At 41.1% G+C, this 21,555-nt stretch overlaps 1 protein-coding gene across 7 annotated transcripts in view; it reads left to right on the forward strand.

Moving 5' to 3' along the window:
* Positions 1–21,555, forward strand: part of adgrb2 (adhesion G protein-coupled receptor B2) — an 805,995-nt gene that overhangs the window by 403,320 nt on the left and 381,120 nt on the right. For all 7 annotated transcript variants that reach the window (XM_043717943.2, XM_087976927.1, XM_087976929.1 and 4 more), the window contains 2 exons: positions 5,000–5,164; positions 14,499–14,600. In XM_043717943.2, the coding sequence (XP_043573878.1) occupies positions 5,000–5,164; positions 14,499–14,600 (267 nt within the window). The remainder of the gene's footprint in view (positions 1–4,999; positions 5,165–14,498; positions 14,601–21,555) is intronic.

Consider the following 21,555-nt stretch of genomic DNA (forward strand, 5'->3'; position numbering starts at 1 on the left):
GATGAGGATATTAGGAGATTACAGGGTGACCTGGACAAGTTAGGTGAGTGGTCAGATGCATGGCAGATGCAGTTTAATGTGGATAAATGTATGGTTATCCACTTTGGTGGCAAGAACAGGAAGGCAGATTACTACCTAAATGGAATCAATTTAGGTAAAGGGGCAGTACAGAGAGATCTGGGTGTTCTTGTACACCAGTCAATGAAGGTAAGCATGCAGGTACAGCAGGTAGTGAAGAAGGCTAATAGCATGCTGGCCTTCATAACAAGAGGGATTGAGTATAGAAGCAAAGAGGTTCTTCTGCAGCTGTACAGGACCCTGGTGAGACCACACCTGAAGTACTGTGTGCAGTTCTGGTCTCCAAATTTGAGGAAAGACATTCTGGCTATTGAGGGAGTGCAGTGTAGGTTCACGAGGTCAATTCCTGGAATGGCAGGACTACCTTACACTGAAAGACTGGAGCGATGGGCTTGTATACCCTTGAGTTTAGAAGACTGAGAGGGGATCTGATTGCGACATATAAGATTATTAAAGGATTGTACACTGTGGAGGCAGGAAACATGTTTTCCCTGATGGGTGAGTGCCGAACCAGAAGACACAGCTTAAAAATACAGGGTAGACCATTTAGGACAGAGATGAGGAGAAACTTCTTCACTCAGAGAGTGGTGGCTGTGAGGAATGCTCTGCCCCAGAGGGCAATGGAGGCCCAGTCTCTGGATTCATTTAAGAAAGAGTTGGATAGAGCTCTCAAGCATTGTGGAATCAAGGGTTATGGAGATAAGGCAGTAACAGGATACTGATTAAGGATGATCAGCCATGATCATATTGAATGATGGTGCAGGCTCGAAGGGCAGAATGGCCTACTCCTGCACCTATTGTCTATTGTCTAATTGCTGCCTTTCCTGACCCAGGCCCAGGCATAAACCTTTATCATTGCATTTTCATTCCAAGGTCCATGCTCTTGGATTGCAAAAATCTAATGTATTCCTTTTCAATTTCACATTGTGACTATTGAGCCTTTGTGCATTTCATGGGTTGAACGTCTCCTCTGCTTGTTTTGGCTTGTTTATCATAGCCTCTAGTTCTGCCCCTGTGGACCCAGCTATGGAAGCTGATCCTTTCCCTATGTTAAGCCCTGGATGTTGATAGTGAGGGATTCAGCAATGGTAATGTGAAAGGACGATAGTTAGATCTTCTATTGGGACTCAGAACCATTGGAAAATTGTCCCATCACTTTCCAGCCAGTTCTGACTAATAGCCACCATTGTAACAGTGAGGACATATGTAAATTCACTGGATCTAATAAACAAGAAATCAGCCAAGCTTTGCAATATGCAGCTCCTGAATCAGGACTGATTCATTTATATACTTTTATACCAGTTATGGCTTCATTATCTAATAAAACTTGATCATCTCAGTTTAAATCAAAAATGCTTCCTGTCTAATTCTGGTTGGAAGCCAGCCTTGATCAATAACATTGGATTTTACACAGCTGTACAAAACCATGGGTTGGAGGCAGGAAGAATTTCAAAGGTATCTGAAATCATTTTGTATCTTTTATAATTCACCATTAAATGTTGTAGCATAAGTTTTATCAATATATAATCAGGTATGTTATGACAGTACAATGATTAGAAAATAAAACTACAAGCTGTTAAGTTGGAGATCAGCGAGCTCTTTTTTTTCCTTTAGTCCATAAGATGGACTATCACTAGCTCGGCCAGCATTTACTGCCCATCCCTAAAGGGCCTTGAGAAAGTGGTTGTCAGTTGGTTTCTTGAACAACTGCAGTTTTTGGAGTTTAAGGAGAACCACAGTGCTATTGGAAGAGAAGTTCCAGGATCTTGGCAGTGACAGTGAAGGGACAGCAATCTAGTTCCAAGTCAGGATTGTTTGTGGTTTGGAAGGGCACTTGCCAGTGATGATATTCCAAAACATCTGCTATATTTGCTCTTCTAGCTGGTAGGGACTGAAAATTTGGAAGATGCATTTGAAGGAGCCTTGATGAGTTACCACAGTGCATCTTGTAGCTGGCAAACACTTCTGTCACTGTGCCCCATGGGTGGTGAAGAGGGTGAGTGCTGAAGGTAGTTGTTGACAGGCTACTCAATTGGGCTGCTTTATCATGGATGGTATCAAACTTCTTGAATGTAATTGGAGCAGTACACATCAAGGCAAGTGGAATGTATTCATCAGACTCATGACTGGTGCTTTTCAGTTGTGGATGTACAATGGGATGCGAGAGGTGAATAATACACTACAGAATTCTTTGCATTTGACCAGCTCTTGTGGATTCACTATTTATATGTCAAGCATAGCTTCTTGTTTATGTTCAGCCCTGGATGTTTTTAGTGAGAGATTCAACAATGGTAATGTCAAAGGGTAATAGTTAGATAGTCTTTTGTTAGGGCCGTTTATTGATATATCCTGCTATTTCTACTATGACCAGTGCATGGCACTGATAGTATTCCTGAGATCAATAGCTTTGACATCATACTTTTCAGCTTGCTTCCCAACTTCATATATTCTTCTTTAGGACCTCATCTCTTTTTTTCTATCCATGTCTTTGATACCAATGTGTACCATGATCACGGTCCCTGTTCAGGATGTCCTGTAGTTGCTCTGAGACATCCTTGACCCTAGCATCCAGAATGCAACATTCCATCCTAGAAACTCATTTGTGGTCAGAGAAACACCTATTTATCCCCCTTACAATTGAATCCCCAATTGTATTGAATGTCCACACTTGATGCTCCACCTCTATGCAACAGAGCCAACTGTGGTACCATGAACTTGGCTGTTGCTGCTTTCCGCTGTGAAGCCATTACCACACAGTTTCCAAAATGGTATGGAATAATCAGGGGATTCCTACACTACTTGCCTTGTTTCTTACTCTGCCAGATTATTGTTGCATTTAAATTCTACCATCTTCCAAGGCGGGGTCCAAACACAGGTCCCCAGAACATTACCTGAGTCTTTGGATTAATAGTCTAGCGATAATACCAATGGGCCAGGGCCTAATCTAATAAGTGCCTACAAGTGACCAGCAATGTCATCCAACAAAAGAGAATTCAACTTTTACCTTGTGATATTCAATAGCATCAGCATCACTGAATCGTCCATTATTAACATCTTGGCCATTACCATTGATGAGAAACTGAATCAGTCCAGTCATACAAATACTGTGGTTACAAGGGCAGATGAGAAGCTGGGAATTCTGCAGCAAGCAGCTCAATACCTGACTCCTCAATGTCTGGCACCATCAACAAGGTACAAGTCAGGAGTGTGACAGAATACTCACTTCCCTAGACGTATGCAGCTCCAACAATACTCGAAGCTCAACTCCATCTGGGCAAATTAGCTTGATTGATTGACACCCCATATGACACCTTCTACATTCACACAGTCCATCACCAATTCAGTGACAGCAATGTGTACCATTTCCAAGCTGTGCTGTGTCAACTCATCAACATTTCTGTGATAGTAATTTCTAAATATGCAACCTCTATCACCGAGAAGAACAGGAATAGCAGATGCATAGGAAGTGTACACCTTGCAAGTTATTTTACTTCAAGTCAAATACCATCTTGGCTTGGAACAACGTCATGATTCCTTTGCTGTCACTCGGTCAAAATCCCACAAGCAGCACTATACATAGCTATCGTGGACTGCAGGTGCCCAAGGCATCTCGCCACCACCTTCTCATGGGCACGTTTCGGGATATCCTCCTGGTATGTTGTGTTCTGCATGGTGTAGGCAATGAGATAATGTGATGTATTTTGAGGAACAGGAAGAACAGGGAACTTTGTTGAACATGAGGATGAAGACATAGAGGAAGCTCTCTTTGTCTATCACAGAACTCAACAACATCAGGTGCTTCAAGCCAGACAGGACCTGAATGGCACCTAGTTTCCACAAGATGAGAGCTCGGCGCAGCAAGCAATTGTGGAATGCAAAATAATCAGTAGTCTCCATGTTCCCATTTCAATTGCATGGTGGGGGTGAACTGCAGCTTCTATTTGTTTTGTTTGTATTCCCTTTTGCTGACTGTAAATAAAAGCTCACGTTTAGAATTGTCTGATTGCTTACCTGTATGTGATGTTGCCCTATTCAACAATGGCAAGATGCAAGTTTACAGTGGGCATTGGCAATAGAGAAACGACAGAATGTAGGTAGCTAGTCTGTGTTTCCTGGTGGTTAAAAACAACTGGAGTGAAAGAATCAGGTTGAATGCACGAATGATTGTCAGCTTATCATATTACACATTTGATGGCAAATAGAATGTCTTTTGGCTTTACAGCACTTATCCTGTTAATTGAGTAAAACACTCATGTTATTACTTAATCACAACATCATAAAATGGCTAGGTTCACCTGTTGCTCAAATTCTTGAAGATTTGTACCTTCCTGGATAACTTGTAGAGTTGTAGAGTATGCACATGTAAGAACCAAAGGGCATCTTAATCCTATTCACGCGTTCACAAAATGTGTAGCAAGCATTGATCTGATCGAGGTAGTCATTACTATTTCAGCATCAAGCTTACATGGTGAGCTAATGGTTCTGGCCCTGTTTACATGTTTGCCTATTAGGCCAATCCTATCGCACATGGAGCTGTAGGAATCCCAATGTGTAAGCAACCTGTGAAATTAGGCTTTCAAGAAGCTACACGTTCATACATTGGGCTCTGTTCTCTGTGCCAAAAAAATCCTTTTCTGGGTATTGTTCTGTGTTCAATTATGGGATACTAATAACCAGGTATACTCTCCATGACAATCTCAATCATATGCCCACATTGTAACCAAATGGTACCCTTTCTTCTCATGCAGTATAAATTGTTGTCCCCTTTGAAATTGTTTTTTTCTGTCTGTCCAGATGAGTGCAAGGCAAAGTTTCAAACAGCTTGTCCCTTTTGCAAGAATACTCAAGCTCTGTATGACTCAACCAACTAATTATCATATGCTTTCTTGCTCTAGTAGAATTGATTTCAACTCTTTTTAAGGTGATGGAAAATGGGGTCCATGGAACCACTGGAGTTTGTGTTCCAAAACATGTGACAGCGGCTGGCAACGACGCCTTCGTATGTGCAAAGGGACAAGTGTCAAAGGCTACCCATGTGAAGGATCAGGGGAAGAGGTCAGGACATGCAATCATAAAAGATGCCCAGGTATAAGAATTATACTTGTTATCACTTATTTAAATGCATACATAAATTTCTTTGCTTATTTCTTTTTACGACATAAGCCATTTTGGTTCAGGATATCACTTTACATCCTATCTGATGGTAATTCATAATAAATAATCAGATTAAAGAGATTACCTATGCTAACGCCATAATAGGTAAATAGCATGCATTCCCCAGCCTCTGGGGACGCCATAATTCAAATTGTGCATATGCACAGCTTGCACTCGTGCTGTACGATTTAAGATGACATTATTAATTACAAGAAATAGAGATTATATGTAGAGCTGAAAATCTTTCTTTATGTCCATGTTAGTATCCCTATGGGACTAAATGTTTATAGCAACATCTTGATTTTTTTCACCCTTTGAATTGTTTAATTTGTCCCTGTGAAGAAATACCTGATCCTTGGCATCTAACCACAATGTCAGGAGCTGTCATATATCAGTCTCCACTCATACTCTCAGGTTGTTGTTATTTTTACTTCCACTCTGAATTTTCTATATACAGCCTGGTTTACACTATATTATCAACCTGTTATCCAACATGTGCACATTTATTCTGATTTATTTTATTCTATCCCTTCTGCTATTCAGACAACACTGCCCTAACCTTGTTTGAACCACATTTCTACTTTGATCATTATATTTGTATTCCACACAACAGTGCACCTGTATCTCATGTAATGACTAAGTCTCTGGCAAGCTTCCCCAGTTTGTTACAAGATATACCAAACTGGGTAGGGAGGGATGAGTTATAACCCCTTCTTTATTCAACCTCCTTCTTGGCTGGTTGCAACAAAGTTAACTGAAAAAGTATCCCTTTCTATGAGACAGGATTTGAGAAATACCTTTTTCACCCAGAGAGTGGTGGCGATCTGAAATGCATTGCCTGGGAGGTTGATTGAGGCAGGTAACCTCATGATCTTTATAAAAGACTTGCATGAACACTTGAAGTGTCAGAACATTCAAGGCTATGGGTCTAGTGTGGGAAAGTGGGACTAGTGTAGGTATTAACAAAAGAAACTATGTCGAGGTACTTTTCTACCTATGTCTGCTGTTAATTGACAATGTATAAACGTTTCACTATACTCATTAAATATATGTGACAGTGAAGGCTATTCTATTCTATTCTAGTGGTGTATTTTTGGTGATACAGACTCAGTAGGTCAAAGGGCCTCTTCTGCATCATATAATTCTATAATGCGTTTCTGATAGTCGAAAATGGGCTATGTTTTCTAAGGAGAGGCAATTTCACTGCTCCCCTCGTTTTCTATAGAAAGAGGGGACCTTCACATTTCCGAGACAAGATTCTGCTCAGGTCTCAGGAACATAGAGCCATGCTTCAGTTCTGACAGAGCTTTCATAATGCAGGATTATTGGGTCAAAGCAAATTATTATAAAGCATAGGTTGACCCTCTGAGAGCTAAAACCAAAACACCTAAAGAGGAAGAACCTCATCCCATAATCTGTAAAAGGAGTGTGAAAAGTGGTGTAACCTGCTTTTCAGCAACTTCTACTGGTTAAATAAAATAAATCTCTGGCACGCACTTTAAAATCAACAAATAACAATTTGTATCTAACCCTAACAGTGAACAAATTAACTAAACTATTAACAAACCAAATAAATCCCTTCTAACTACTAAATATTCCCGAATAAAGCAAGATTCTAATGGTATGATGTCACAATAAATACAAGGTAAAAACAATGACTGCAGATGCTGGAAACTAGATCTGGATTAGTGGTGCTGGAAGAGCACAGCAGTTCAGGCAGCATCCAAGGAGCAGCGAGTACAAATCCCACTCATTTATTAAAAAAAAATAGAATTTAGTCTCTCAGGATTATAGCCAGGTAATATGTCTTCTGGAGTGTTCTGTGCCTTTTCTGTCGCTTCTTCTGTCAGGAGTATTAACTAGTTGTGTTCTTGGTACCGTTACTATTTAGACGGTGCTTTCTATAAGACATAGAGGAGACTGCGAGAGCCAGGAATTCTCTCTCAAGAGCTGAGGGCCGTAAACTCTAGCAGATGGCAGTCACCTCTCGGGTTTTTGTCCAACTGCCCCCTTCCTTTTATACCCTTGATGACATAAATCACTATTCCTTACAATAGGATTGGTCCTATGTTGTCAAAACCATCAGACTTAAGTTTAATAGGTTTTTGGTATCTATGTATCTGGCTCAAATTGATTGGCTCAGTTCAAGAGCCTATCATCTTGGTAAAAACTGCTGTTTGGCCTGCTACGTTTATGATCTTTCAATACAAATGTTTCAATTCAGGTGCTCTGTGTACTTGCAAACTTTCAAGCTGCTGCTCACAGACATCCATTTTAAATCTCTAAACAGAGAAAAAGCAGACAATCCTTTAAAGGGACAATGCAATGCTTTCCCCTTCCCCAAATTCTTGCCTCCCAATCTACAAGTACTCTGTCCAACTTTGCAACAAAATCATACCCCCTTCTCACAGCAGCTAGCTACCGTCTTCTGAAATTTAAAGGTTCAGACAACCATTTGGACAGCTACTGTTAAAAGATAAGTAAATGGGATAAATGTAATGTTAGGTAAGTAAGGTCCCAAATGGGTATGTTAATAGAATGGCAGGATGGGAGCAGGGTGGGAGTAGTGTGCCAGATGGGTATCGGATATAGTGTCAGGTAGGTTCAATGCCAAGTGGGAAGTGGTTGGTAGGAAGGGGGGGGCAAGTAAGTTATGCAGTGTTCATGCGGGGTAGGTTGGAGTGGTGAAAGAAATCAGAATTGGCAGAGAGTGCGCAAAGAATGGGTATCCAATCCATTGGCAGTGGACTCAGAGGGTTTCAGTGTTGGTTTGGTTTGGGTGGGAGCTAGTTGGAGGTTGTGTTCCTTGCATGCTGGTTTCAACAAAGGCAGAGGACATTGGGGTTTGGGTCTGGCAGCAGGAAAGATGGCATCAGACCAACACTGAGTGTTGGTTCCCAAGGGGCATGTCCAGGGAAGAGGGTGTAAGTCTCCAGAAAGTGGGTATCAGTTCAGGGAGATGTCAGGTCTCTAGAAACAGGTAATGGGGTAGCCAGGGATGTATCAAGTACAGGGCTGGAGCGTGTCTGGTCTCAGAGCATGTTGGCAAAAGGCAGTTATGATCCTCAGGGTGAGGGTGTTTGGTGTCAGGTCCCTTGACAGTGGGTGTCAGCATGCAGGGAAGATGAGATTGTGAAAGTGGGAGGGATGTCATGTTCCCAGTGAGAGTGTTGGGTCCCAGGGAAGGGGAGTTGAGTATCATGTCAAGACCTAAGGGATGTAAATGCTCAGGGTATGGTATAATTTGGTTGGGGAGTTGAGAGTGGGAGAAGGAGGTGGTGTGAGGCCTATTAAAGAAGTGTATATTTTGAGAGCGTTCCAAGCATTGAATAATTGTCCATCATGGGATCCATCTTCCCATCAATTCCCACACAGTCAACTGAGTCCAACACATGGCATAGAATCATAGAATCCCTACAGTGTGGAAGCAGACTATTTGGCCCATTGAGTCTACATTGAGCATCCCATCCAGACCCAACTACCTACCCCATTCCCGTAGCTCTGCATTTCCCATGTCCAATTCACCTAACCTGTACATCTTGGACTCTGGGAGGAAACCAGACTACCTGGAGGAAACCCACGTAGCCACTCGGAGAATGTGCAAGGTCCATGCAGACGTGCAAAGTCATCTGAGGCTGGTATTGAACCTAGTCCCTGGCACTGTAAGGCAGCAGTGCTAACCACTGGTCCTGACCCAGAAATTTAGACTATTCTTCAGCAATCGCTGTCTTTCTATTGGAAAGTCTGGGCCATTATCTTTGTTTCTCTATCCACAGGTACTGCTAGACCTACTATGTATTTCTAGTACTTTCTTTATTTCAGATTTCCACAATCCTTATTATTTTTTAGTTTTGCACTACTTGCTTAAGCTTTTATGACGAGTTGGCAGTCACCCACTTTCTTGCCATCTGCATACTTTTAACTGCAAGTTAACTATGTTGTCAAGTATGCTAACCATGTAGCTTTCAGCAGATGTATCATAGTGACGCCAGCTGCCAGCAAGGATAAGGATCTTCAACTCATCCAGGTGGTGATACTTCTGGCATGTGTGGTTTTCTTGGATACAGTAAGCTTTCCAGAATTCGCAAATATGCATTCGAGGAACTGTAGAAACTCTATTTATTAAGTTAACTAAATGTATTAATAATTTATTTTTTAAAAATTAAAAATAAAAGAGAAAGTGCGTGTAAGATTTAGGAAACTGAAATTAAACAAAGCCTTTGAGGAATGTGCAAAAAGGTAAAAATAACTTAAACAAGAAACGGCCTTCGTAAATAGTACTAAGGCAGATCCCAAAGCATGTTATACATATGTTAGGAGTAAGGGGTAAATAGGGAAAGAATAAGTCCACTCAGTGTCAAAGGAGGGAATTTATGCATGGAGCCAGAGGGAGTGGGTGAGGTTCTTAATAAGTACTACACATCGGTATTTACTGAGGAGAAGGACATGAGTGATGGTAATGTTAGGGAGGGGCATGTTGGACATCTTGAAAAACATTAAGGTGTATAAGTCCCCACTGCCTGATGGGATCCATCCCAGGATACTGAAGCATACAAGAGAGGAGATTGCTGGGGCCTTGACAGAGATCTTTGTATCCTCTTTGACCACAAGTGAGGTCCTAGAAGACTGGAGAATAGCCAGTGTTGTTCCTTTATTTAAGAAGAGCAGCTGGGTGAGCCTGACAGCAGTGGTAGGAAAATTATTGCAGAAGATTCTTGGAGACAAGGTTTACTTGCATTTGGAAGAGAAGTGACTTATTAGGAATATTAAGCATGGTTTTATGAAGGCAGATCCACTTGAATCCTGGCCATCATGCCGGGCAGGTGTCATCTTAAATGAGGCTGAGGTTGGATTTTTGAGAATGTAAGGCTAGTGAGTTCAACTTGGAGCTACTCAAGGTCACTTCTTATCGAAGATTACTCAGGGTGGTTGACATGTTAGCTGAAAGGAATACTCAACTTTCTCCCAGGTATTCTTCCCTTTTGTGACAGGCAGTCAATTCTGAATAATTAAACGTACCCTTCTTTATTTAATTCTTTAGGTATCAATACAAAACATATTTGTTGCAATATTTATTCTTACTTCATTTTAATTCACATTTAATTTGAACTTTATAAGTTTGGCTTGAAACAAATATCAGCCCGTTTCAAGTGAAATGACTAATGTTTCCTCAGTATAGATCTTGCCTTGTGGTTCTTTGTCTCTCTGAATAGAACTTCAGGGCATGTACTTCGCAAATGTTTGTCTGGAGTGGTCAGTCCTGCAAAATCCTTTGTGCTGGTAACTTTCATTCCAATGTGTTCTCAATTTCCAGAAACTTCTCTGGCATTTAGCCAGAGAACTGACCAAACCTGATCACAATGTTTGATCCCAGCCAATGGAGTTTACTGGTAAAAATCAAATTGTAAGCATTCATATAACACACTCCATGTAAGGTAATATTGATGCCAGTGTGCCCAGCAGATCACGATGACACTTTCCTTATTTGGTCAACACAGGAAACTGTGGGTCACATCTTAAATAAAGTAGGAGAAAGTGAGGACTGCAGATGCTGGAGATCAGAGTCAAGAATGTGGTGCTGGAAAAGCTCAGCCAGTCAGGCAGCATCCGAAGAGCAGGAGAATTGACGTTTCAGTCATAAGCCCTTCAATTGGAATCCTCATCCTGATGAAGGGCTTATGCCCGAAACATTGATTCTCCTGCTCCTCGGATGCTGCCTGACCGGCTGTGCTTTTCCAGCACCACACTCGTATCACAGCTTAAAGGTCAAGTCGCTACATGTCCTGGCTACAGTTTTAATCTAGGTCAGAGTTTAAACTAGTTTAACAAAGTCTCTCACTATGCTTGACTGTAACTCTTAATCAGTTTTACAGCCATTTCAGCTACTGGCCACCTGCCCACATAGAAATCTACAAAATTCTAACAGGACTAGACAGGATGGATGCAGGAAAATTTTCCTTATGTTGATCCCAGAACCGGCAGTCACTATCTAAGGTTACAGAATTAACAATTTTGAACTTAGGGCTTGGAGGGAGGCAAATGTTATTTCTCTGTTCAAGAAAGGGAATAGGGAAATCCCTGGGAATTACAGACCAGTCAGTCTTACGTCAGTGGTAAGCAAGGTACTAGGAGAAAGTGAGGACTGCAGATGCTGGAGATCAGAGTTGAGAGTATGATGCTGGAAAAGCACAACAGGTCAGGCAGCATCCCAGGAGCAGAAGAATCGACGTTTTGGGAGTCAGAGGAGCAGGAGAATAGACGTTTTGTAAGCAAGGTATTGGAAAGGATTCTGAGAGATAGTATTTATGACTATTTGGAAAAACATAGTTTGATTAAAGTGAGTCAGCATGGCTTTGTGAGTGGTAGGTCATGCCTCACAAGCCTTGACCTCTTTGAGGATGTGACAAAACAATTTGACAAAGGTCAAGCAGTGGATGTGGTGTATATGGATTTCAGTAAGGTATTTGATAAGGTTCCTGTGGTAGGCTCATTCAGAAAGTTAGGAGATATGGGATACAGGGAAATGTGGCTGTCTGGTTACAGAATTGGCTGGCTGAAAGAAGACAGCGAGTTGTAGTGGATGGGAATTATTCTGCATAGAGGTCAGTAACCAGTGGTGTCCTGCTGGGATCTGTTCTTGGGCCTGTGCTCTTTGTAGTTTCTATAAATAACTTGGATGAAGAAGTGGAAGGGTGGGTTGGTAAGTTTGCCAATGACACAAAGGTTGTTGGTGTTGTAGATAGTGTTGAGGTCTGCTGCAGGCTACAACAAGATATTGACAGGATGCAGAGCTGGGCTGAAAAGTGGCAGATGGAGTTCAACCTGGATTCATTTTAGAAGATTGAATTTGAATGCTGAGTACATGATTAAAGACAGGATTCTTGGCATTGTGGAGGAACAGCAGGACCTTGCGGTCCACATACATAGATCCCTCCAAGTTGCCACCAAAGTTGATAGGGTTGTTATGGTGTTCTGGGGGATTGAATTTAAGAGCCGTGAGGTTTTACTGCAGCTCTATAAATTCTGGTTAGACCACATTTGGAATATTGTGTCCAGTTCTGTTCGGAAGGATGTAGATGCTTTAGAGAAGGTGCAGAGAAGATGTACCAGAATGCTGCCTAGATCGGCGGGCTTGTCTTATGAAGAGAGGTTGAGTGAGTTAGGGCTTTTCACACTGGAGAGACGGAAGAGAGGTGACTTGATAGAGGTGTACAAAGTAATGAGAGGCATAGATAGAGTAGGTAGTCAGAGACTTTTCCCCAGAGCAGAAATGGCTGTCACGAGGGGTCATAATTTTAATGTGATTGGAAGAAGGTTTAGGGGAGATGTCAGAGGTAGGTTTTTTACATAGAGAGTGGTTGGTGCATGGACCTCTCCTGCTCCTCAGATGCTGCCTGACCGGCTGTGCTTTTCCAGCACCACACTATTTGACTCTGATCTCCAGCATCTGCAGTCCTCACTTTCTCCTGATCTTAGATTAAGATAAATGCTTGGCACAACATCGTGGGCCAGAGGGCCTGTACTGTTTTGTGTTCCATGTTCCAAGACTGAGTTTAGGAGAAATTTCTTTACCCAGAGAATGGACAACCTGTGGAATTCATTACTACAAAAGCAGTTGATTCCAAAACATTGCATGATTTCGAGAAGGAATTGGATATTGCACTTGGGGATAGAGGAATCAAAGGATAACAAGCAAACGCAAGAACAAGCTATTGAGTTGGCTGATTATCTGTGACCATAATGAATGGTGGAGCAGGCTTAAAGGGCTAAATGGCCTATTCCTCCTATTTTCTATGTTTTATGTCTTCCCTAAAATGTCCTGGATTGCAAATTGATTAATCATGGATGTGATGAAGTTTGATCCCGTTCTTATCTGATTTTCCAACAAGCACATTGTCAAGAAGTATTCATTGGATAGCAACTGGCGTTTTTCCTATAATCACATACCAGCTCGTGTACATTCTTGGTTTGTATCGTTGAGTTGTTTCAGCGACGTCAAGCATCTTGTTTGCTTGGAGTGGCATAAAACTGTGCAATGTAATCATTGTTCAATATCATATTCCTGTTTGAAAAAAGGGTGCAAGGATATATTCAACAACTACAAGCCAGTCAGTTTAACCTTGCTGATAGCAAAACCTTTTGGAATTAACTGTCATTTAAATGAATCAGTCATTTGAAAAGCTAGTGTTAAACAAGTTAATTTAAATAAATTAATTCTTGACTAAATTAACAGGGGAGTATTTAACCAATGTGTTAGGTGCATTCCTACGTATTTTGACATCTGTAATACATAGACCTTTATTTTTAACCAGTGTAAAGGCACATATTAGGCTTTTTTCACAATAATTAAGCACTGTGTTAAACATGACTGTTGTCATTAGACAGACAGTTAATTAGTTTACAGAATGAATAGGAAAATAATGATGTGAACTTCGACTCTCATTTGTGACAATATTATGGCTTTAAGTGATGTATTTGGGTCCTTTCTCTGTGAAGAAAGTTTGAGACAGAAGTGACAAATAGTCTGCTCAAAATCTAACAAAGTAAATAGCTTGTGAAGCCTTGTTTTTTTTAACCAATAGTTTTTCTTTGAAACAATAGAAGCAGTCTGAATGGATGGGGTTAAGATCCCACAGAACTTGGAGTTTTTTTTAGTTTTAGCCTTCAGTAGCAATTGTTGCTGGGGTCTTGAAGTTGGTTATAGAAGCTGTTTTCCTCTCCCTGTTGCAGCTAAAAGCTGGGGATTCTCTTCCTGCTGCTAGAATTGCGGTGTAAGGCAATCTGTTTTACTGAATTTGCCTTTACCAAGATTGTGTTATATGGGATGTTGTTATATTGGAACAACTACTGTTTAGTAGTTAAATAATCTATTATTCTGTTAAGTTTCCAGTAGAGTTCAGTTATTCCAATCCTTTCTTTTGTTTTATTTTAACTATAGTGTATGAATAAAGTGTGTTTTGTTTCAAGACTGGTAGTTTGACCTATCGAATTGCATCTGGAATGTAAAGTCTGAGACTTACCTAAAAGTGAAAAGGTTAGGTTCTCGGCTACCTTCTTCATATATTTTGAGAGGATTTAGTCTGGTCCATAACAGTTTCATTACTAAATTTAGATTATTACAGTCAAGCAAGGTATTCTGAAACTAATCCATGCTTATCACTTTAAGAATTGAGATTAAACAGGTGAGACTTTACTCTAATATCCTTTGCAATACCTTATCCTTTCACTAATACTAACTGATGTTACTAATTTTGCTTTTTGTGTAGCTCCCCATGAAATGTGTAGGGATGACTACATCATGGCAATGACCTGGAAGAGGACTGTAGCTGGGGAGCTGGTTTATAATAAGTGTCCTCCAAATGCAACAGGTAATATGTCAGCAATGATATTACATACCTCACAAAGAAATTGTTCAACAATTTTAATTATGTTATTGCACAACAATCTATTTCCAATGACAGTAATTCAGTTAGTGCATGTTAGTATTTTAATAAAGTGAGAGAGAGGCTGCTGCAAATTCAGGTTAATTGTCATTCACAAGACTATGCATAACAATGAAGATCTGTTTGTTGATAATTTGGGGTAAGATCTAAAACCAGAAATCTCTGGTTTGACTGTACAAACTGATAACTTAACAGCCTGAATGATCTCCTCTTGTGCTTTAAAACCATTTTCTGTGATATAACCATTATATTGTTATGTGGAATTATAAAAATTAAATGGATTCCAGTTTCATAGTCAATTAGTTAACATCCTTGAATGAAATGCAATGGAGCATTAGGATGAATTTGCTGTGTAAAACAACATATAGCTACAACAACAGTTTTTATTTGTGTAGCACCATTAAATCAAAAATAAAATCCCATGGTACTTCACAGAAGTATAGAAAAATTAATGGTGAGTCAAAGAATGTGATATTTGATGGAGATAACTAAAAGCTTGGACAAACGATTAAGTTTAAATTATGGTCTTAAAGATTGCAGTGAACACTTTTTTAACATGACAAACTTTGCAAGGAGAGGAGCTAGAACTAAGATGAAGATGACAGCACCAGACACATTATCAATATTGCTGCTCAGAATGCCAGAGGCTAATAGTTTGAAGGTTCATTTAGTCACTCACACTGGTCCAAAGTAGTCATCACATTTTCTATCACCAATGACATTTTCTCCATCACATCCCATCACCATCACTGACAGAAAACCATCCTATATCCAAGCATTGCATGTCCATCTGTTTGTCTGTCATTTTATTCCTGAAAATTCATCAACTGGCAAGTGACAACTTAATTTCATACTTAGCAGGCAAAAATTAAGAAATTGGAATGGGATACAAATTTTAATGCATTTTTTGGTAAGATAAGAAAGAATGGGACTAAATAATATATTTTAATGGAAGTTCATGTCCTCACATTTTAACTGCAAAGATTTTCTTTCCCTATCTCTATTGCTCCTGTGCAGTAAAACCTCTACTGCTTCAGCAAAGGTAAAGCAAAGTTACTTTGATCCCTATTCTGCCTTCTAAGATTCAAGCAACTAAGGACCTTTGGGAATTAGAGGTTGTAAGAATCCCACCAAAAACTGCTCCACATCCAGCTATACAGGAGCAGGCTGTATTATTGCAGTGTAAGGCAAGATATCATGTATTAATAGAGAGGATGGGGGCAATGTGTGACACTTGGGAATATTTTAAATCAAGTCAACATTCTCATATCCACTTTAACCATCATCCTTCTCAGGAATGTAGGAAAAAAGAGCATAAGTAGGCCAGCCAGCCCTTCAATCCTGTCTGCTATTTCAATAGATTATGATGATTTCACAGTCGGGGTATCTTCTAGATGCTTGAGCCAGAGGAGACATCAGTCCCATGACAACCCTGTTGAGCATTATAGACCAGCAGCACATTATTCCTGCCTGATTGTGCAGAGCAACCTGAAATCCAGAGCTGCTCTTGAAAATGTTAAAATGTCAGCCCCAGTATTTGCAGGGCTACTGTCAGTAGCTGCACTGATTTCAGTGTCTTGATTTCAGTTCTATGAAGGATTTACTGCATGAAACCACAAATACTTAAGTTGATCCCCATCATCCACAGTAGTGGATTACAGACTTTGACTGGCAGTACCTCACAACATTTTCGTATGTTCAGCATTTCTTCAGCTGAGCAGGGCGAGAGAGGTCTATGATCACCGACACAGATTATTCACTACTGTCCTTATTCACACCTTCTGGCTATGTGAACTCGTGGCATTCACCAGATCAGATCCCAACTAACGTTAGCACATATTATAGTGGAAGTATCTACACTGGAGCTGGTTAGCTCAGTTGGCTGGACAGCTGGGTTGTGATACAATGTAATGCTAACACCATGTATTCAATTCCAACATCAGCAGAGGTTATATTCTCAGCCTCCTTCTCAACTACTCCCTTCACTGAAGTTTAATGACTCTCAGGTTAAACCACCACCAGTTGTCTCTTTCTCTCTCATGAGAGAGCAGCCCTTTGGCAACTTCATCCTTTACCTTGCGGAAAGTTGATACATTGATGATTATCTTCCAAAATTCATAGTCTAAGATCCTACACTGTGTCCTACAGATTAGAAGGTAGTAATTGTCACCCATCTATTTACAGAGGGAATTGAGTGAAAACAAGGAACTACAAATCTGTTAGTCTTACATCAGTAGTAAGGATAATGCTAGAATCTGTTTCAAAGCATGTGATATACAGACACTCTAATAATAATAACCTCAATGAGCAGTCAGCATGGGTTAGCGAATGGGAAATTGTGTTTGATGAACATTTGCGTTTTTAAAAAACCTTTACTAAATCCCGATTGGAACCACCCTAAGGCTTGTTGGAATAATCAATGCATTTGGAATAGAAAGTATTAACATGGATTAATGGTTGGCTAACAGAAAACAGACAATAGGGATAAGTGTGTTAGGAGTCTGTTCATATTATCAATAATGTGGATGTGGGGAACAAATGTAGAACTTCCAAATTTGGAGATGTTACAAATTTAAGCTGGAATTTTGGGTAGTGAAGAAAATTTGGATAGGTTTAGTGATTGGGCAAGAATATGGCAGATAGAATATAATGTGGAAAAAAAAGGACGTTATCTAATTTGGTATGAGAAATAGGTCTGCAGAGTATTTCCTAAATCAAAACGATTAGAGTGCAGATTTACAATGTGTCCTGGTTGTCCTTATGAGCAAGTCACTGAAGGTTAACAAGTAGTAGTAGCTATCTATTAGGAAAGTTATTTGAATGTTAGCATTTATTCCAGTAGGATTTGAGTAGTGAGTAGTGAGATTTTTCTCAGTTGTATAGTTCACACCTGGAGTACTGTTTGCAGCTTTGGTCTCCTCAGAGTTGGTAGAGTATGGTGGGGGTGGATAGATTTCTGAACAGTAATGTTGCAAAGGGAGCATGATGGGTAATAGACATTGAAATGTGCTGTCAGCTATGATCGTATCAAATGATAGGGCAGACTTTATAGGCTGAATGGAGAAAGTGAGGTCTGCAGATGCTGGAGATCAGAGATGGAAATGTGTTGCTGGAAAAGCGCAACAGGTCAGGCAGCATCTAGGGAACAGGAGAATCGACGTTTCGGGCATTAGCCCTTCTTCAGGAATGAGGGAAGTTGGTCCAGCAGGCTAAGATAAAAGATAGGGAGGAGGGACTTGGGGGAGGGGCGTCAGAAATGTGATAGGTGGAAAGAGGTCAAGGTGAGGGTGATAGGTCAGACTGGGGTGGGGGCGGAGAGGTCGGGAAGAAGATTTCAGGTTAGGAAGGCGGTGCTGAATTTGATGGATTTGACTGAGACAGGCTGGGGGGAGGGGAAATGAGGAAACTGGTGAAATCCGAGTTCATCCCTTGTGGTTGGAGGGTTCCTAGCCGGAAGATGAGGCGTTCTTCCTCCAACCGTCGTTTCGCTGTGGTCTGACGATGGAGGAGTCCAAAGACCTGCATATCCTTGGTGGAGTGGGAGGGGGAATTGAAATGTTGAGCTACAGGGTGGTTGGGTTGGTTGGTCCGGGTGTCCCAGAGGTGTTCTCTGAAACGCTCCGCAAGTAGGCCGCCTGTCTCCCCAATATAGAGGAGGCCACATCGGGTGCAAAGGATGCAATAGATGATATGTGTGGAGGTACAGGTGAATCTGTGGCGAATATGGAAGTTTCCTTTGGGGCCTTGGAGGGAGGTGAGGGGGGAGGTGTGGGCGCAAGTCTTGCACCTCCTGCGGTTGCAGGGGAAGGTGCCGGGAGTGGAGGTTGGGTTGGTGGGGGGTGTGGATCTGACGAGGGAGTCACGGAGGGAGTGGTCTTTACGGAATGCTGATAGGGGAGGGGAGGGAAATATATCCTTGGTGGTGGGGTCCGTTTGGAGGTGGCGGAAATGGCGGCGGATGATGCGCTGTACATGGAGGTTAGTGGGGTGGTAGGTGAGGACCAGTGGGGTTCTGTCCTGGTGGCGGTTGGAGGGGCGGGGTTCAAGGGCGGAGGATCGGGAAGTGGAAGAGATGCGGTGGAGGGCATCGTCGACCGCTTCGGGGGGGAAATTGCGGTCCTTGAAGAAGGAGGCCATCTGGGATGTGCGTTTTTGGAACTGGTCCTCCTGGGAGCAGAATGGCCTACTTCAGTTTTTTTTAAAAAGACTATGCCCGGTTTTCTCCCTTCATATGTATTTTGGATTCTTTCCTCCTGAAAAGTTGCATGATAGACCTATGAGTGTCTGTGATACATCTAGATATCAGATTGATGCAGTACACTCAGTGAAGCATTTTCATGGATTTGTGGATATTGCTGAGAATTGATTGAGCTGACTTAGGTGAAACAATATTGCATGACAATTGGGTGAGCAGTGATGTAAAGTGGAAAAGAGAATGAATGATGCTGCTGAAGATTTGTATATTGTGAAATGTCATATAATGGAGAACACTTGACAAGACCAAATTAGAAGCAAATGACTCTAATTACGTTCACTTTTCCTTTCCTCGTCAAGTAACTAAACTGCTTCCTGTTTTGGATTCAGGAAAGGGCAGCTTTACACTGTTACTGACCTCCTCAGCTAGATCTAATTGGTCACAACAGTTCATTTGTTATTTTTTAGAGACTGCACCTCTTCCTGATCTTCATCCAACAGTACATAAAGTGATGATTCATTGAATTGAGTCACAGCCTTTCACTATTCTACCTCCATCAGTGGTATCTCTTTCTCTTCATTAACATGTTCCCAACTTATCCCAGTTCCACTTTCCATTCATACTTTGAACAGTTAAGCTAAAATTACTTCGCACTGGTCTGCATCAGATCATTCATGTATGTTGGAGGTGCAAATAATGCAGTTCATACAATGAGGTTGTATCTGTCTTCAAGGTAGACATTCCACGGATCTTTAAAATTGCAATTTCCCACTACTCAGAACTCTCCCCTGGGTTAGGATTAATCCACGTATTGGAGAATTATCCCCACAATCTAGATGAGAAATTTGAGAGAGCTGAATCAGACCATGAGGGGTATTCTGGAGGTAACAATGTGGGAGCAGCCACATAAACTAATGCTGAAACTACTCTGGCAACAGACCCTTAACTGAGAGTAATTCACTGAATTTAATAACAAAGGTGAGTCATAGGAGGTTTAATGGATCAATATGGTAAAGTTGCAGAGAGGTTGAGAAAGAAAAACAGACACAGTCTGTTATACTCATAAATTACATTCTGTGATTGCTATCTTTTTCATGGTATTACCAGGGCAGAAATCAAAACAGGAAGCTTTGGGATAAAAGGTGATGAATTGAAAAACAAGGACCTTGGAAAGGAAGGGCTACCAGAGGAAAATTTTACTGGCAGGGGATGTTGGCATTGGGGGTGGAGGTCAAAAATGGGAGGGCTGGTAATGTTTTGGCTATCCTTCATTTTTAAAATTGTTCTCTTCCCATTTCAGCACATAATTAAAAATACTGAAAGTTAAAACAATATGATCTTTAATTATCCAACAGCTAAACAAGACTAGTAAGATCACCTGGAATAACTGACATGTTAATGTTGATTGATCACACATGACAATTTACATTATCAAAAAAATGAGATTTAAACATGTCAAAGCAAACAAATCTTTTTCATTATACAGTCCTCTAATAGAGTCATAGAGAAGTACAGCATGGAAACAGACCCTTCGGTCCAACCCGTCCATGCCGACCATGTATCCTAACGCAATCGAGTCCCATTTGTCAGCACTTGACACATATCCCTCTCAACCCTTCTTATTCATATACCCATCCAGATGCCTTTTAAATGTTGTAATTGTACCAGCCTCCACCACTTACTCTGGCAGCTCATTCCATTCATGCACCACCCTCTGTGTGAAAAAGTTTCCCCATGTGTCCCTTTCATATCTTTTCTCTCTCACCCTAAATCAATGCCCTCTAGTTCTGGACTCACCCACCCCAGGGAAAATACCTTGTCTAATTATCCTATCCATGCCACTCATGATTTTACAAACCTCTATAAGGACCCCTCTCAGCCTCTATCGTTCCAGGGAAAACAGCCCCAGCCTAATCAGCGTCCGGCTACAGCTCAAATCCTCCAACCCTAGCAATATCCTTGTAAATCTTTTCTGAACTTTCTCAAGTTTCCCAACAGCCTTCTGATATGAAGGAGACCAGAATTGCACACAGTATTCCAAAAGTGGCCTAACCAATGTCCTGTACAACTGCAACATGACCTCCCAACTCCCGTACTCAATACTCTGGCCAATAAGTGAAAGCATACCAAATGTCTTCTTTATTATCCTATCGACCTGCGAGTCTACTTTCAAGGAACTATGAGCCTGCACTCCAAGGTCTCTTTGTTCAGCAACACTCCCGAGGACCTTACATTAAGTGTATAAGTCCTGATCTAATTTGCTTTTCCAAAATGCAGCACCTCGCATTTATCTAAATCAAACTCCATCTGCACTCCTCAGCCCATTGGCCCATCTGATCAAGATCCCATTGTACTCTGAGGAACCTTCTTTGCTGTTTACTATACCTCTAATTTTGGTGTCATGTGCAAACTTACTAACCATAACTCATATCCATATCATTTATATAAATGACGCAAAGGAGTGGACCCAATACCGATCCTTGTGGCACTCCACCCGTCACAGGCCTCAAATCTGAAAAACAACCCTCCAACAACACGCTCGGTCTTATACCTTTGAGCCAGTTCTGTATCCAAATGGCTAGTTCTTCCTATATTCCATGAGATCTCACATTGCTAACCAGTCTACCATGAGGAACATTGTCGAACGCCTTATTGAGGTCCATATAAATCCCATCCACCACTCTT

Source organism: Chiloscyllium plagiosum, unplaced genomic scaffold (assembly GCF_037043375.1).
Source record: "Chiloscyllium plagiosum isolate Xiang-an unplaced genomic scaffold, Cpla_swu_hap1 HiC_scaffold_30, whole genome shotgun sequence".
NCBI lineage: Eukaryota > Metazoa > Chordata > Chondrichthyes > Orectolobiformes > Hemiscylliidae > Chiloscyllium > Chiloscyllium plagiosum.